This window comes from Schistocerca serialis, chromosome 2 (genome assembly GCF_023864345.2).
Source record: "Schistocerca serialis cubense isolate TAMUIC-IGC-003099 chromosome 2, iqSchSeri2.2, whole genome shotgun sequence".
NCBI lineage: Eukaryota > Metazoa > Arthropoda > Insecta > Orthoptera > Acrididae > Schistocerca > Schistocerca serialis.
This window is the reverse complement of record NC_064639.1, coordinates 304,330,862-304,346,038: the sequence shown is the minus strand read 5'-3', so window position 1 is coordinate 304,346,038 and position 15,177 is coordinate 304,330,862. Positions and strand designations below refer to the sequence as shown.

Genomic DNA, 15,177 nt, shown 5'->3' with positions numbered 1-15,177 from the left:
AACCATAAAATAGAGGGCAGCCCTGTAATAATGTGATACAGAAACAGACATTTTAATTAATTTTTCCCTTTCATTTAAAAGTTGATGATAATTATGAGGTGGGCACCCAAAAAAGTTTTTGTGGAGAGCAGTATGATCCAAGTTTCTCATGTTAATACATACATATCTGCATAACACAAACACAGTCAAGGGCATACATACCACCAAAGGCTACCAGTTTGGGCATTATTAAACTGTCTCAATTACAAGAGTCAACAAACCTGCTGCTGTTGCTGTTGCTGCTGCTGCTGCTGCTGATGGTGATGCAATGATTGCTGGTGCTGTGCCTGTGGCAGTGATCCAGCCAAAAGCTTCTGCAGTGAGTGGCCTGTCTGGTACTGGTAGTTAGGTCCAATACCGCCATATGGCATGACAGGTTGCTGGTGCACATTCTGTTGATGGTGTTGATGCTGCACCTGCTGTTGCTGCACTTGCTGCTGCTGTTGTGCCTGCTGATGCTGCTGTTGAGATTGGACAACATGGTTGTGGTGAGGATAGTTGTGCCTGCCATTCATCTGCACCTGGTGTTGCAGACTGATCTCTGACTGAGATTGCTGCTGTTGTTGCTGCTGCTGTCGTGGGCCATTGTAGGAATGGATACGCTGCTCTATCTGCTGCTCGATGGCAGTCCTCCAAGAGTCCAGGCGAGGAACTTTAGCTACCGTATGCTGCCGCGTGTCTGACACGGATGAACATGAGGAACGTTTTTGGCCTGTAGTGGCAGAGTGATCTCTGGCCTGAAAAGAAAGAACATTTACAAGTGTTGTTCCCACCACTTGAAACACATCTCTTGAGAACACTGATGACAAAAAGTGGAACTATCAAACTTTAGTGGTGTATTTGCCAATAAATAATTTTGGTCATCACATTAATGCGATCTAGCATCATTTCTCATCTTACTCAATTCTCAAACATGCAGGAAAGGATGAAACAATGAATTTCTGGACATGCATCTATCAAAATATTTCCTCACTACTGATACCGAAAGCAAAACTTAAACAATAAAAATACTGTAATCCAGCACACTCAGGAAGTTAGGAATCACACTGACATTTGCCAGGAATATACCATGATACATTTAGCTGTGCCAAAATCTACTCAATCTCTATCAAGCACAGGTACATAGAAATTCAAAACGGATATAACGATTACAAACAACTACAGCTATTTAATTTGTAGTCATACATCAATAATACGTACAGATAATGTAAACAAAAGTTTGGAATTTCAATTGTTGGTGAAGCGCATTGAATCAGAAGTCACGCACTAGTGGTGATATGTATGTGAATAGTTCCATATCATACATGAAAAAGGCAGATTCCGTACAGATGGACTTGGTTGAACAATGGCTGATGCCACAGTTTGATATGGTTTTCATGGGGTACATCTTTCCACAAGATAGAGCACCACCACATAAGAGTATGAAGCTTCACACTTTTAAATTAATGTCTTCCAAACTGTTACACTGGTTGCACTGAAAATGATGACACTGTTCTCTTGGCCACCCAGATCCATGGACCTGATACTCATGAACGGCAACCTGAAATTGTAGCACCTATTTTTGGTGAAGAAGAAGAAGAAGAAGAAGAAGAAGCAGTGATCACCAAGCTTTTCGACTGGAATGTTTAGTTTTGCAAAAACTTCAACAGCTTTTTTTCCAAAATGGTTATTGCCTGTTTTCTTCTTTTGGCTCTATTTAAGCTTTCAACAAATGTTTGATTCCACTGAGAAACTGCAGCATTGTCCCATTTGTGAACTCTCAGTCATTCTCGGACTTAAGAAGTTTTTTGGACATATTTCTTTTGCCACACAATTTAATAATTACAAAATCTGCAGAATAATGATTTTGACCCTGTGTGGGCATATGATCCATATATGACAATGTTACAGATAGAACCAACAAAGTAAGTAACATAGAAGTACAATCAAAAATAAACTCTGTTCGTACATTAGGGAAAAGTTTCAGTGTAGTCAACATATGCCAACAGGTTTTGTTTTGCAATCACTATACTGCAAAGTGCAAATAAACAGCCTACACACATGTTCAGTGTTTCTGCGAATGCAGAACTGACACACAGTCATAGGGATCACAAATTCCTTCTGGTGTGATGAGGGTCATAATCAAACTCCGTGATGAAACAGGATTAGTCTCTTGATTCATTTCAAAATAAGAGAAGAAAACAACGGGCACCACACAACACACAGCATTTGGTGGCAGCTACCACGCAACTGCTTGCTGAGGTTGGCAGTATCATAGAAGAGGTAATTCAGGTTCGCCTCTCCCAATGATTGATGCAATCACAATTCGCAATACATGCCACCTACAGCTGTCACGTTAAAAGTGTCCACATTATATTAAGTTATAAATTTAGCTAGCAGGCAAACTTATGAATTTCTTTGTTCTGAGAGCCAGATCCCACAGTTGAGTCCTATGTTGCCTTAGGTGGCATGTATCTTACACACCATTCAACTGCCCACGATCAGCAAGGCAGCAGGGCATTGAGAACATTGGTACACCTTCGCATTTGCACACTTCTTATTCTGCAAACACTTTCTTATACACATTAACATTCCAAATTAGGCTTTGCCAGATGACGTGCAATACCACTAAACAAAAATTGGTTTCATTTTCGATATTTATACACAGAAAATAAAGCTATTTTAAATTACTCTGTTAAAATAGTTTATCTAGATACAGTTCACTATTTTAATAAGTAATTTAGCAATTTTGCATTTTCAGGCCAAGTTCACACATATATTTGCTCAAATGCATATTTTTCAGGCGCCTACTCATTAGTCTTTGTATGGGGTATGAGACAGATATTGATACAACCTTCGGCAGAAACAATTATAAACTCAAAACTTTTATTTCTAATGTGCTTGAGTCGGCTACTCCACTTCTGCTTCAGACTGTATGGTATGAAATGCATAGTCAATTAAATGTTGTCAGTGTGATCAAAGGGAATGAACACCTGTAAGGTATGCAAAAAATACTGTATTCTCTATCATTCTCATCAGTGTACTGCTACACTTTAAACAGTTATAGCCATTTATAATAGCTATATTCGTTTTGAACTGTCCTGTATTTCTCAGTTCTACAGCCAGTGCCAACTGCACAACAGAGGAAAAAATGAAGCAACTAATGAACGAAGTACATTAAAAAATCAATTAAAATAATTTACAAATGTCCTATAAACGAACACGAACTCAGTTCTGAAATGGAGTTTGTTGTAGAAAGAAAACGAAACTATACAACAAGAAAGAACATTTGGGATAGAATGTGTAACACTGGTGATTGGGGAAATCAAGTCATGGACTGAGGTTAGTGCAAGAGCAAACTAAAAATAATTTTTTGAGAACATTTCTTGTCACAAACAACACCAGTCTGGCCAAAATGGATTAAAAATAAATTTGGTTGCAATAAAATGTTCATACACAATGATTATCGGTGTCAGTCAAAATGCAACATCTTCAAATGTTTATTACATGATGGTAGGTGGCGGTGGAGAACAGAGCAGGTGTTGCGACTCCACAAATGTCAACTGCAGCTGATGTTCATGGAGTCACAAGACCTGCTCTGTTCTCTGCTACCACCTACCATCATGGTATAACTGGGCTGAAGATGGTCACATTCTGATCGAGACCAGTAACCTTTGCAAATAAATACTATATTGTAGTCAAGACTGTTTTTAATCCATTTTTAAAGCAAAATAGAAGTTTTACCACTATACTGAACAACATATTTGCTCAGAAGAGGAGAGAAAAGTTGGCAGTTGGGGGGCTGTCTGTATGGAAAAATTCTTCAGCAATGTCAAAATAATATTAAGAGAAATGGATTTAAACTTATTAAGGTGTAAAAAAATTATATTCTGATAATGCGGTATTTTATTAATTACTGACTGATTGTGAATGCATGTTGACAAAGGTAAATTTCACATCAGAAAGTACTGCAATGAAAGGAATAGGAATGAAGACTTTTAAAGCAGAGTAAAAAATGACAATGAAGACAGTGTAACCATTGCACAGTTCAGCATCTGATGGGAAGCCAAAAAGACGTGAATTTAAGTCATAAGGAAGTTGGAGGTTTTATTCGAATGAAGAGAGTCTAGTAATTTATAAGAGACAGTCAATTGAAAAGGAGATAAAATTAAGTATATTTATTATTACAAAGTAATCACTATAACTGTTAATACATTTACCCCACCGTGAGACACATCTGTCAATGCATTCATGGAAAAATGTTAGCTGTTACCTATGGAACAATGATTGTACACAGGCACTCACCTCTTCATCCGAAACGAAGTGTTGGCCACAAATGTCTTTCTCTGGTCTCCAAAAATATGAAAATTAGATGGGGAGATATCAGTATTGTACAGAGGATGTGTACAGGCTTCCCAGTGAAACTTCTGCAGCATACTCTAAACAACTCTCACAGACATCATGGTTGTTTTGAATATGGTGCAAAGTTTTGCTGGGAAGCCCTCTAAAGCATCCTCCATACAGTCCTGATCTCTTCCCATCTAATTTCAATATTTTTAGCCTTGAAGAAAGGCATTCATGGCTGTTGATTTGCTTCACATGAAGAGATGCGCATCTGAGGACAACCGGGGTCCGTAGGCAACCACAAAAATTTTTCCATGAAGGCACTGACCATCCTGTCTCACCGAGGGCAAATGTGTTACAATTAATGCAATTTCTTCTGAAATAACAAACAGTTAACTAACTTTTTTCCATCTGTCTCATTTTCATTTGACTGCCCCTTACAGGAATAATTACATGAATGCAATCTACTATGCAACTGTAAAATGAAGTAGCCTATGCCTGTGGTCTCCATACAAAGTACAAACCTCAACAGATATAATAAACTTCACATTACCTGTGCATAGGATGCCACACCCGTTGCCTGAGTCCCATACTCAGTGCGATTGTAGGATTCAACAGAAGTAGCTGCCCTCTTAGAGGAATCATAGCCAGGATAAACAGGTGTAGAATATGGCACTGCCCTTTGCTGTGGGACCTGCACCCCATAGTAGTGAGACTGTTTGTTCAAGTCATAAGCTGAGGACGGAGCAGCAGAAGTGGCTTGTTGGAGAACAGAAGCAGCAGCGGCCTTCTTGAAGCTTCCCATGTGAGGAAGGGTTCCACTACCCTGCTGCTGCTGCTGCTGCTGTTGCTGCTGCTGAATTTGTTGTTGCTGCTGCTGCTGCTGTTGTTGTTGATGCTGTGCACTGTACAGTTGATGCTGGGAACTGTTACGGCTCTAAAAAAACACCAAGCACACAAGGTAAGAACACCCACTACAATAAATAACATAATTATGGAGGGGAAATAATACACCAATTTCCTGATGGAAACCACATGCTGCATCCATCAACAATGAAACACAATTGCATACCATTCAAATACTCTTAGAAGACTCTAAGTATGGTGGCTGACCAGTGTAGATGAGTCAACAGAAATCACATAACAGTGAACAGTTACGCTTTATGGCCACTGCCAGTGTTAGTTTGCAGACAATACTGTATTTAGGAAGTCTATGTCTACCAAACCAAACGTGGCATGTGAAACTAACAATCATTGAAATACATCTTCATTCTGACTGGGTCCATATCTACGATGAACGTTTTAGATGATTCTGAGATGCCTTCAGCTGACATTTTCTTTGATGGATGTAAAATTGTACCATTTTGGCTTTAGCCTATTTTCAGGTATCAAAAACTGAAACACTGTACACTGAATGCATTAATATCACTTACGAGTTAAATATAAAAACAAGTCATATCCCAAAATATACTAGGAGACATATAACTAACTTTATACAGCATTTGTTAATACCTCTTTGCTCCTATGTTGTAATTATGACTGCATGTTATAGTCATAAAGTAAATTCAAAAATTTTTTTCATTTTTATGAGAGCACATTACTAATCAGTAGTTGCTGCAAAGCTATGTTTCCTAGTAATGTATGTTAAAGACATCAACTTTATATAAGAGCTTTTCAAAAACTGCTGATAAGTAAAATGCCCTGATAATAATGAAAAATATTTCCAATTTATTTTATGGCTGTTACATGCAGTCATAAATATAATAACTACAAGAGAGGAGCAAAGACATACGTGGCATAATGTAACAAATCTTCTGTTTTATAATCCTCGCAGCCTATGTTTGGGTGTGATGTGTTGTTACATTTAATCTGTAAGCGATATTAATGCATTCAATAAGTAATGCTTGTATATTAGATACCTAAAAATGGCACTAAGCCAAAATTTTAGTCATACATCCAATAAAGAAAATGTCAATTGAAGGCATCACAAAATCATTTAAAAAAGATCACTGAAATGTTGGTGTACAGGAACTTGTAATCTCTTTTACTGCACACATGAGACACATTAAACACGGTGTCACCAGCTAGCTAAGGCTAATACTGACTGAAAGGCATTCAGTACTGATCAATGTATTTCAATTTCAAGACTTCAATTTGAAGACTTCATTTATAGCAGCCACATCATTATGATGAATTCTCTATTCAATCTCATTACATTATGAGCACAGATAAGAACGAACAGAAATAAGAACAATCATCAAGCAATATAGTTTTTTATTACAATTCTGTTTCCAACAGAAAAATGAAACGCAGTGACACACTCATCAACCCAAATGCTAGTAATACCACAATGCTTGAGGATATCTCATTTCCTTCTGTCACTTCTGTTCATCCACAGTTCTACAGTTTAACACAAAATGCAATGCAATATAATTTAGCATTTTACACTCACAAGAAGTGTTCTCAGAGTGAACATCAACTGAAGTATTAGAAAAAAGGCAAACCTGACAGAGATTAAATTCACAGTTTGGGGTCTATCAAATACACATGGAGCAACGAAAGCGATGTTATGCAAAATTTATGCACGTTAAAAATTATAGCACAAGAAAATGAAATTTTGTAAGAAAACTGAAGACGTTAACAGATTATTAGGCACTGTTATGTTAACAACAGAAATACAGGTCATTACAACAGTCTGTATATTGTTGTATTTTCATTAGTAACATGCGAGATATTACATACTGTAAAGAAAGGAAAGCTTTACAGAATCAAAATTACATCCCTGCTGTGAGTGTCCTGAAATTTTTTAATCCCACTTTTTTCCTAATTTTTAATACAATGCCCTATTTGAATGTTCAAAGCCACAACTGGTATATAATGCTTAAAATTGACAATCGGATACAGTATCGTGCAAATCCGTGGAATGTACGCTAACGCAAGTATTTTATAGGGCCTAGAACAAGTTAATATAAAAATGCTCTAGCAACATGCTCTTTATACCATATGCAAACTATGCTTGTTTGTACATATTTATAAAACGTATTATAATCATGTTGGGAACAGCTAACACTTGCAATAACAAAAGAGAAGTGTAAATTGACAGCAAGACAACAAATCTTAAATTCTGAATTTTAAGTAGGCTAGCCTATCTGTGGTCAATACATAAACAAACAGCGCAAAAATGTTTAGTCCATCCTTTACTAACTACATTACATCATCCTAATTGCATGAACTTTTGTGAACACATTGCTCCCATAAAAGTGCCTGCAGAAAGGGAAGGTGTACGGAACTGCAAGTGTTACATAAAAAAGGATTCTCATTTAGCTATGAGGCAAGACAAAAGTTACGATCCAGGTTTGAGACAGTTATGCACAAACTGTAGTTAGGTAGGGTTTATTCCAAAACTCGTAGACAAATTGTGTGTCACAATTTAAAGCCCCAGATCTGGTCCCCAACAAGCAAGACTGTTTTATATTTACGATCTCTGCACCAAAAGCGCTAACTGCCTCGGCTCGCACGTGCTGACACCTAGGTGATTCTGATATAGATGAGAATAATTTAGTGAGAGAACTTGCTGTTACCTGGAGGTGGTTTTGCTGGAGACGCTGTGCGTCATAAGTGTGGTGTGGGTGTTGAGCAGAGCCAAAGTTGGGCACAAAGTCGACCTTGTGTGCAGCAGATTGTCGCCCACGAGGGTCAATGGTGGGGTATGCGACACTGGAGGGCAGCTGCAGGGGTGGCAGCTGCACCTTGGCACCGTGCAGAGCCGCTGCCAGGTCGGGGTCATCCTTGGCAGTGGAGTCGGCCGACTGGCGCACTGTCTTCACTGACAGGTCCAGAGGTGACTCGCGCTTGCTGCGGGCTCCCGCACCGGCACGGCTCGCGTGCGTTGCCGGCTGGACCTGCTGGGAGGGAGCGACCTGGTGACTGCCGGACGGGACGAGGGGTGCGGGTGCTGGCACTGGCGCAACCACAGGGGTGGGCGTTGCAGCTGACACCGCACCACCCGCCGACGACGAAGAAGACGAGGATGCAGATGCCGAGCGCTGCGGCTGCACCTGGTGCTGGTGCTGGTGTTGGTGCTGAAGCTGGTGTTGGTGGCCATTGGTCAGCACTGTTGACACGATGGCACTAGTGTGCGGACGTGTAGCTTCGTAGTATGCCTGTCAGCACAACATTCAACAATTAACATCAGTGTGTCAAAAACATCAGACCATGGTAATGTAGAAAATACAAATTAACTACCTCATATGTAAATAAAGCCAATGGTCAGGCTGAGTTGCCAACGTTAACTTAAATATTTTTGAAATAGTTGAACATACTGTAATAAGATTTAAAGTCAGTGATAGCATGCAAGGGGAAAAGTGTTTTAAAGTATGATCAGTCTCACTATCTTTAACCTGAACAGATTAAATAACACTTTCATCGTCATCACCACCACCACCACCACCACCACCACCAGCTGTGATTTTAAGTCAATTCATCAACAAATGCGATATGCCATACAAACGTATTATATTTATTTACTGATATTTTTTCTTTAAATAGGCTGTATTTATTACAAGAGTCTACATGTCTACTGCTGAGATTATTATTATTATTATTTCAGCCTTTATGTTGATGAAACATTGTCTCACACAACACACTTTGGTAAGAGAACACAATAAAATGAGTTGCAGTATGCATTTACCGTGTAGTAAGTACAATGCACAAGACATTGATGAATGCACACTACTTTGCACAGTGCAAACAAAGGAGAAGTGGGAAAAAAGACCAAAATCTGCTGACTGTAGTAGATATATAGACTATTTCATGAATAAATACAGCCTAGTTAAAGGAAAAATAAATTCACTAAACAGTTTTGTGCATGAAACTGGCACTAGTCATGGCAAATTCTTATAAAATTTAATGGTCCCATAAGGCATCATCACTAAACTACTTTCCATCTCCAGCACTTAGAATTTATTGTCCACGCAGTTTAAACAAATCCATGGGTGGAGTTAGTTATTTCTAACATTATTTCCAACAGCTATCAACTCATAAAATAAGTTCAACAATATGTCAACATATCAGTTGCTTATGTTGTTGCTCAAAAAGGAGCTACTGAACACGAAAACAGTTTGCAACTTGGGTGGTGGTGGTGGTGGTGGTGGTGTGGGGGGCAGCCAGCAAGCAGCTTGCCTAACAATGCTCTGCATTTACTTACAAGAGAGACAACACAGTGAGAATGTGGTGCTGCAAAAAGAACACAATGCATCTACATCCACATCCATACTCTACAAGCCACTGTGAAGTGTATGTCTCAGGATACTTGCCTTTATATCACAAGGTTTTCTTCTCATTCCATTTGTGTAATTCTAGACAGCGGGAAAAATAGCTACTTACATATCTCTGCACATATAGTGCCTAATTAGTCTTAAATTCATCTCTACAGTTCCTACAGGAGCAATAGATACAGGTCAGCAGAATATTCTTAAATTCCTCATTTAATACTGATTCTTGAAGTGGCCAGTTCTAGCTTCTTAGCATTTCCACAAGTCTAACAAACTTGTGACCATTCGTGGTGCCCTCTTTCTATGCATTCAATATTGCCTGTTAATTCTACTTGGTATAGGTCCCACACAATCGACTAATATTCTTCAAAATCCTTCCAATGAACCGAAGTTTGCCAACCAACTGAGCCAACTGTTATACCTATAAGTATACACGAGTCAACTGATTCCAATAGTGTTTTACTGATATTGTAGTCAGAAAATGATATGTTTCTACATTTTGTGAAGTGCACTATTTTACATTCCCGAACATTTAAAGCATGTTAGTAACTATGAACCATTTTCAAAACTTCTCAAGACCTGACTCAACATAAGCGCAGCTTTTGTCTGTTAACACCTTATTACTGATCACTGTACCATTTGCAACAAAAAAAACTAATGTTGCAACTATTACTGTCTACCAGGTGATTATTGTGCAATTAGGACATCATAAACTTCATTTGTAAAAAATTGTAACACAGGGAAAAAAATTATACAAAAGATGGAAATTGAAAATTGGGCTTCCTGGAATATCGGTATCTCTTAACGCTTACAATACAAGAGACTGGATCCGAGGCTCCCAACTAATATCGTCCGCAGGAATTACTACTAGATTCCACATCTTATGGACTGAATGCATACCTTTAAATGTCCGGCACAACTTTCACAAATGTACAAAATTTGTACTGGTAATTCTCTCTTGTGTGTACAGCACTGATGAGCTCTTGCTTTACATAAACAACGTTTCATTTCAGCAGTCACGAACAATCCCAAGTAAAGAAAAGGGCTCCATTGTTGTGCAGTTTTCTCTGTTGTAAACAATGTAAAGGGTGACTTATGATTTTTAATGATTTAATTACTCTCAGGAACAAGCAGCTGTCGAATCCCATAATGTAAGACGATGATTATGTTCGATATACGGCTATATGACGTAATGATAAAGGGGTACGGGATTGGCGCCAATAATAACTTGGCTTCCGCCCGTTGCCCCTATCAGAATCATGAATCATGTCGCTGCGAACAATTTGTTCATTTTGAGCGTCACAGCTGTGACACAACTAATATCTCTTCTCTAACAGGTGTGGAATATTTGACGTCAGCCTACAGGAGCTACCTAATCTAGATCAATATCAATTCGCAAACAAATACTACTGACATCTGAGAACCTGGCCTATCAATCGTAATATCTGAACTTGGAAACTAACGGCTTACGATAACATATGACATCACTTTGTAGCATCAAATTATTGTCGAATCACAGAGATTAAGTATTGGTGTGGACTATACTTTTCCCGCAGATTTTTTGCACTTTTTTCCGATTTCCTTTCCAAACGTCCTAAAGTCATTCTTGACGAATGTACATGCCCCGAACGATGCATTCTATCAAAAGTCTCCTTAATTCCAGAAGACGAACAACATTGCTTTATAGGATCTGTTACTTTATTTGGAACTGCTACGAAACATAACGAAATTGTCTACAGCCCCGCGCGGTCTAGGGCGCCTTGCCACTGTTCGCGCGGCTGCTGAGGTTCAGAGTCCTCCCTCGGGCATGAGTATGTATGTTGTCCCTAGCGTTAAGTTCGTTTAAGTTAGATTTAAGTAGTGTGTAAGCCTAGGGACCGATGACCTCCGCAATTTGGTTCCGCGGGAACTTACCACAAAATAGTCTACAGTGCGCGCAAGCAAGAATATGAAAGCCTGTCCTGATTTTTTTAACGAATTTGGGTCGATAAAATACGCAGTACTTACTGTGTAATTTCACAATTACAAAATAAAACGGGGACGCGGAAGGCATTGTTGTCTGTCTTCACAATTATTGTTCTTCTCTTCTTCATATGAATAAATACCGTTTTATCTCGAGCAAACGAAAGTTTCTGTATTCATGACAAGAATCTGTTGGGATCGGTATTAAAACATAATCTGATACAAAAACAATAAAGACAAGAATCTGTTGGGGTCGGTATTAAGACATAATCTGATACAAAAATAAACAGTTATTTCACTTTCTTTCACAACGCGTTTCGAGGGCTTTAAAACCCGGTCGATCAGTGGGTTACTGTCGAATTTATTTTTCTCTGTGTAGCTCGCTGTTTTAATATTCAGCTCGGAGATGTTCCAACAGTAAGAACGCTCAGCATCGTTACAAATATACATTTGGGTCACTGAATATCACGCAAACCCGAAACAAGTAAGCTGCATTTCAAGTTTTCAACAAAACAATTTTTTGTTTAATGTTTGTGTGTCATTTCGTAGTACAAATGTGTATTTATAACAACCTCAGTGTTCTTTTTCCTGGAATATCTCCAAAACGAAGATTAAGACAGGACAGCTGGCTACATCAAAATAAAGGTATCCTAATGTAATTCACTAATCCATTTGAATATGTCAGTGTAAGGTTAGAAAATAAAAGTGACTGGTACAGATAACTGTTTACTTTATTCCATAAACAGTTATCTTCCCAGACGCAGTCGAATATGGAGGGCATAATGTTACAGGTCTACACTGTTCACCGATCACCAACTACTGGCTTAGGTACAGCAACAGTCTTCAGAAACAGAGAAGCTGAAAGACATGACTGGCTGGGAGACCCCGAGAATAAGTTCAGATACCTGATTCTGGAGTTTTCCGTCCTTTGAGCACAAAGGCAACTTTCCTTCGCGAACTCTTGAGAGTTGTGCCTTCAGTGTATCTGTTGAGTGTAGATGATCTTAATGGGCGTATGTAGTATCGTGCTTGTGTTGTTTTACGATGAACGAAGGAGGCGGGTACAAGCTAGTGATTTCTGCGGCCACCTGGATTCCTCAGAGCGAATCACCAAGGAAGCAGCTGTGATCGAGCCGAATTTAGTTTAGTTCAGATTTCTGCATGCTCCGTGGATCATATTCATGACAACTCGCTATGATGCGAAAGCGTCGTTAGCGTATCTCAATTCAAGTGTCAGTAGGTCTACAAATAAGCTGCATTTTCTGTGCGAAAACATGGGTACATGCTGGCCAATTCCGTAACTGCTTGTTTTATCTTAATATAATACAAAATACGCTAAGTATTACCTAACCGCTTACATAGCCTCCATTCATAAGTTCATTTCTATAGTTGAGAGAGTTGTCAAGAGGAAATGATTTAAATTAGTTTTTAAAACTTTCATTTTCTGCCCGCATCTTTAATTCGCAAGAAAAGGTGGTCACAATTTTTTATGATGACGTACTTACCTCCTTTCTGTGCAAGAATAAGCTTGAATTGAGGGTAGTGGAGGCTATTTTTGTTCCTACAGTTATTTTATGAACGTTACTATTGTTCTCAGACTATCCTTGATTCTACACAACAAACTTCATTACAAGGCAAATGAACTATGAGACTGTTGTAAATAAGCCAATTTTTTAAACAACTGCCTACAAGAAGACGGGCACACGACATTACCCTTAGAGCAGGCATTGGCGTAAGATTCAAAACTGCTATATTTGATGTCAGAGAACTTGAGAAATTCCAGTTGATTACTGGTTAATAATAAACCAAAATAACCAGCAAAAATGCCACTAATTAATTCTCCTCAAGTGAAGAAATAGGAAATAAACTTTAAAAACGCTTATTCAACTTATAATACGTGTAACAGCGTTTGCTTACAAAACTTCGCATCTGATCATGTAAATGGATTCTATAGGAAATACATGACTGCCGTGGAAATGGAAATGTCGTGTGACTAGGGCCTCCCGTCGCGTAGACCGTTCGCCTGGTGCAAGTCTTTCGATTTGACGCCACTTCGGCGACTTGCGCGTCGATGGAGATGAAATGATGATGATTAGGGCAACACAACACCCAGTCCCTGAGCGGAGAAAATCTCCGACCCAACCAGGAATCGAACCCGGGCCCTTCGGATCGACAGTCCGTCGCGCTGACCACTCAGCTACCGGGGGCGGACATGACTACCATGATTAAAGATCCATAAAAAGTTTTGAAATATATATTCTTTGAGTTCTTCAAGTATAACCCAGCCCAGTATTCCACAAGATGAATGTTGGTAGACATCATAAACTGCCAGGTACAATCGACTCTTAACAGTCTAGAAACCAAGACGAAACTTATCCTGCCCCAGGAGTTTGACAAACTTCTGTCCAGCCATGCCAACTGGACTGCTACATTCTTAATTCTTTGACTGCACTTTGTGCTTTGTTGGAACCATAGCTTTCGGATTATTTGGAGTGGAGATCATTTCGACTTCGATTTTTCACTCTTTCTCCTCTCTTCTGACGCAGAAAATACTAATTTTTTATATTTAGATTGATGCATTTGGGTTCATACAGGAAATATAAATGAACATGCCTATTTCATAGTGAGACCATATTCTTCAGAATAGCGACTGTAAAACCGAACTTCGTCTCTACAAGCCGTGCCGCGTCTTCTTTGACCGTGTAGTGGGAATTAGTGACAGATGTTGGGCAGTTAGTCAAGAGCCATGTATGCTGAGAATAGGCGCTGGAATTGGCGTGCCTGCGCTTTTAAACCGTCCCTTTCTGAAGAGATTGAGAGTAGTTCAGGGGGACAGTATTTTGGCAATGTTCTGCAAGTCGTCACATCTGCCTCGAATGATTACCTTGCGTCTCTGTGTAGAATAACATAAAAAAATTATGCCACGTAATATCAACAAACTTGTGTCAAATGGCTCTGAGCACTATGGGACTCAACATCTGAGGTCATCAGTCCCCTAGAACTTAGAACTATTTAAACCTAACTAAGCTAAGGACATCACACACATTCATGCCCGAGGCAGGATTCGAACCTGCGACCGTAGCGGTTGCGCGGTTCCAGCCTGAAGCACCTAGAACCACTCGGCCACATAAAAATTTTTGTCCCTGTGTGGAGTAACACGAGAAAATTATTCCAAGCGATATATCAATGAATGGATGCATGCAAAGTACGGTAATTTTACAATTCTTTCATCGCCAAAATCAGCAATTACACAAAGGGCAAATCTTGCTGAACTCCAGCGCTGGAGACGATATATGTCATGTCCTATTGATCTTCTGATCGATATGCTCACACAAAAACTTTGAACAATTAGCTTTACATATTCCCTTTTTATTCCCGTACTGTATTGTTACTGATCTTGCCTTATGGAAGGTCATTTCTATAGACTCTATTCAGAAAATGCGTTAAATTGAGCACACGTTTAACCTGACGTCCTTTAAATTGCTTGAAGGTCACTGCTAATTTACTCAAACACTTCGTGTGAAAAGGCTGAGAAAACACTGTTGCAGACAGTCCTTTCACAGTAAAATCTCACAAACTT

General features: G+C 39.1%; 1 protein-coding gene across 1 annotated transcript in view; it reads right to left on the bottom strand.

The window, feature by feature from the left end:
* The window catches only part of LOC126455923 (uncharacterized), a 151,913-nt gene that overhangs the window by 19,807 nt on the left and 116,929 nt on the right, over window positions 1-15,177 (bottom strand). Inside the window, exons 5-7 of the mRNA XM_050091681.1 lie at window positions 7,944-8,525; window positions 4,916-5,299; window positions 261-776 (exon numbers count right to left, since the gene is read on the bottom strand). Coding sequence (XP_049947638.1) covers window positions 261-776; window positions 4,916-5,299; window positions 7,944-8,525 — 1,482 coding nt within the window. The remainder of the gene's footprint in view (window positions 1-260; window positions 777-4,915; window positions 5,300-7,943; window positions 8,526-15,177) is intronic.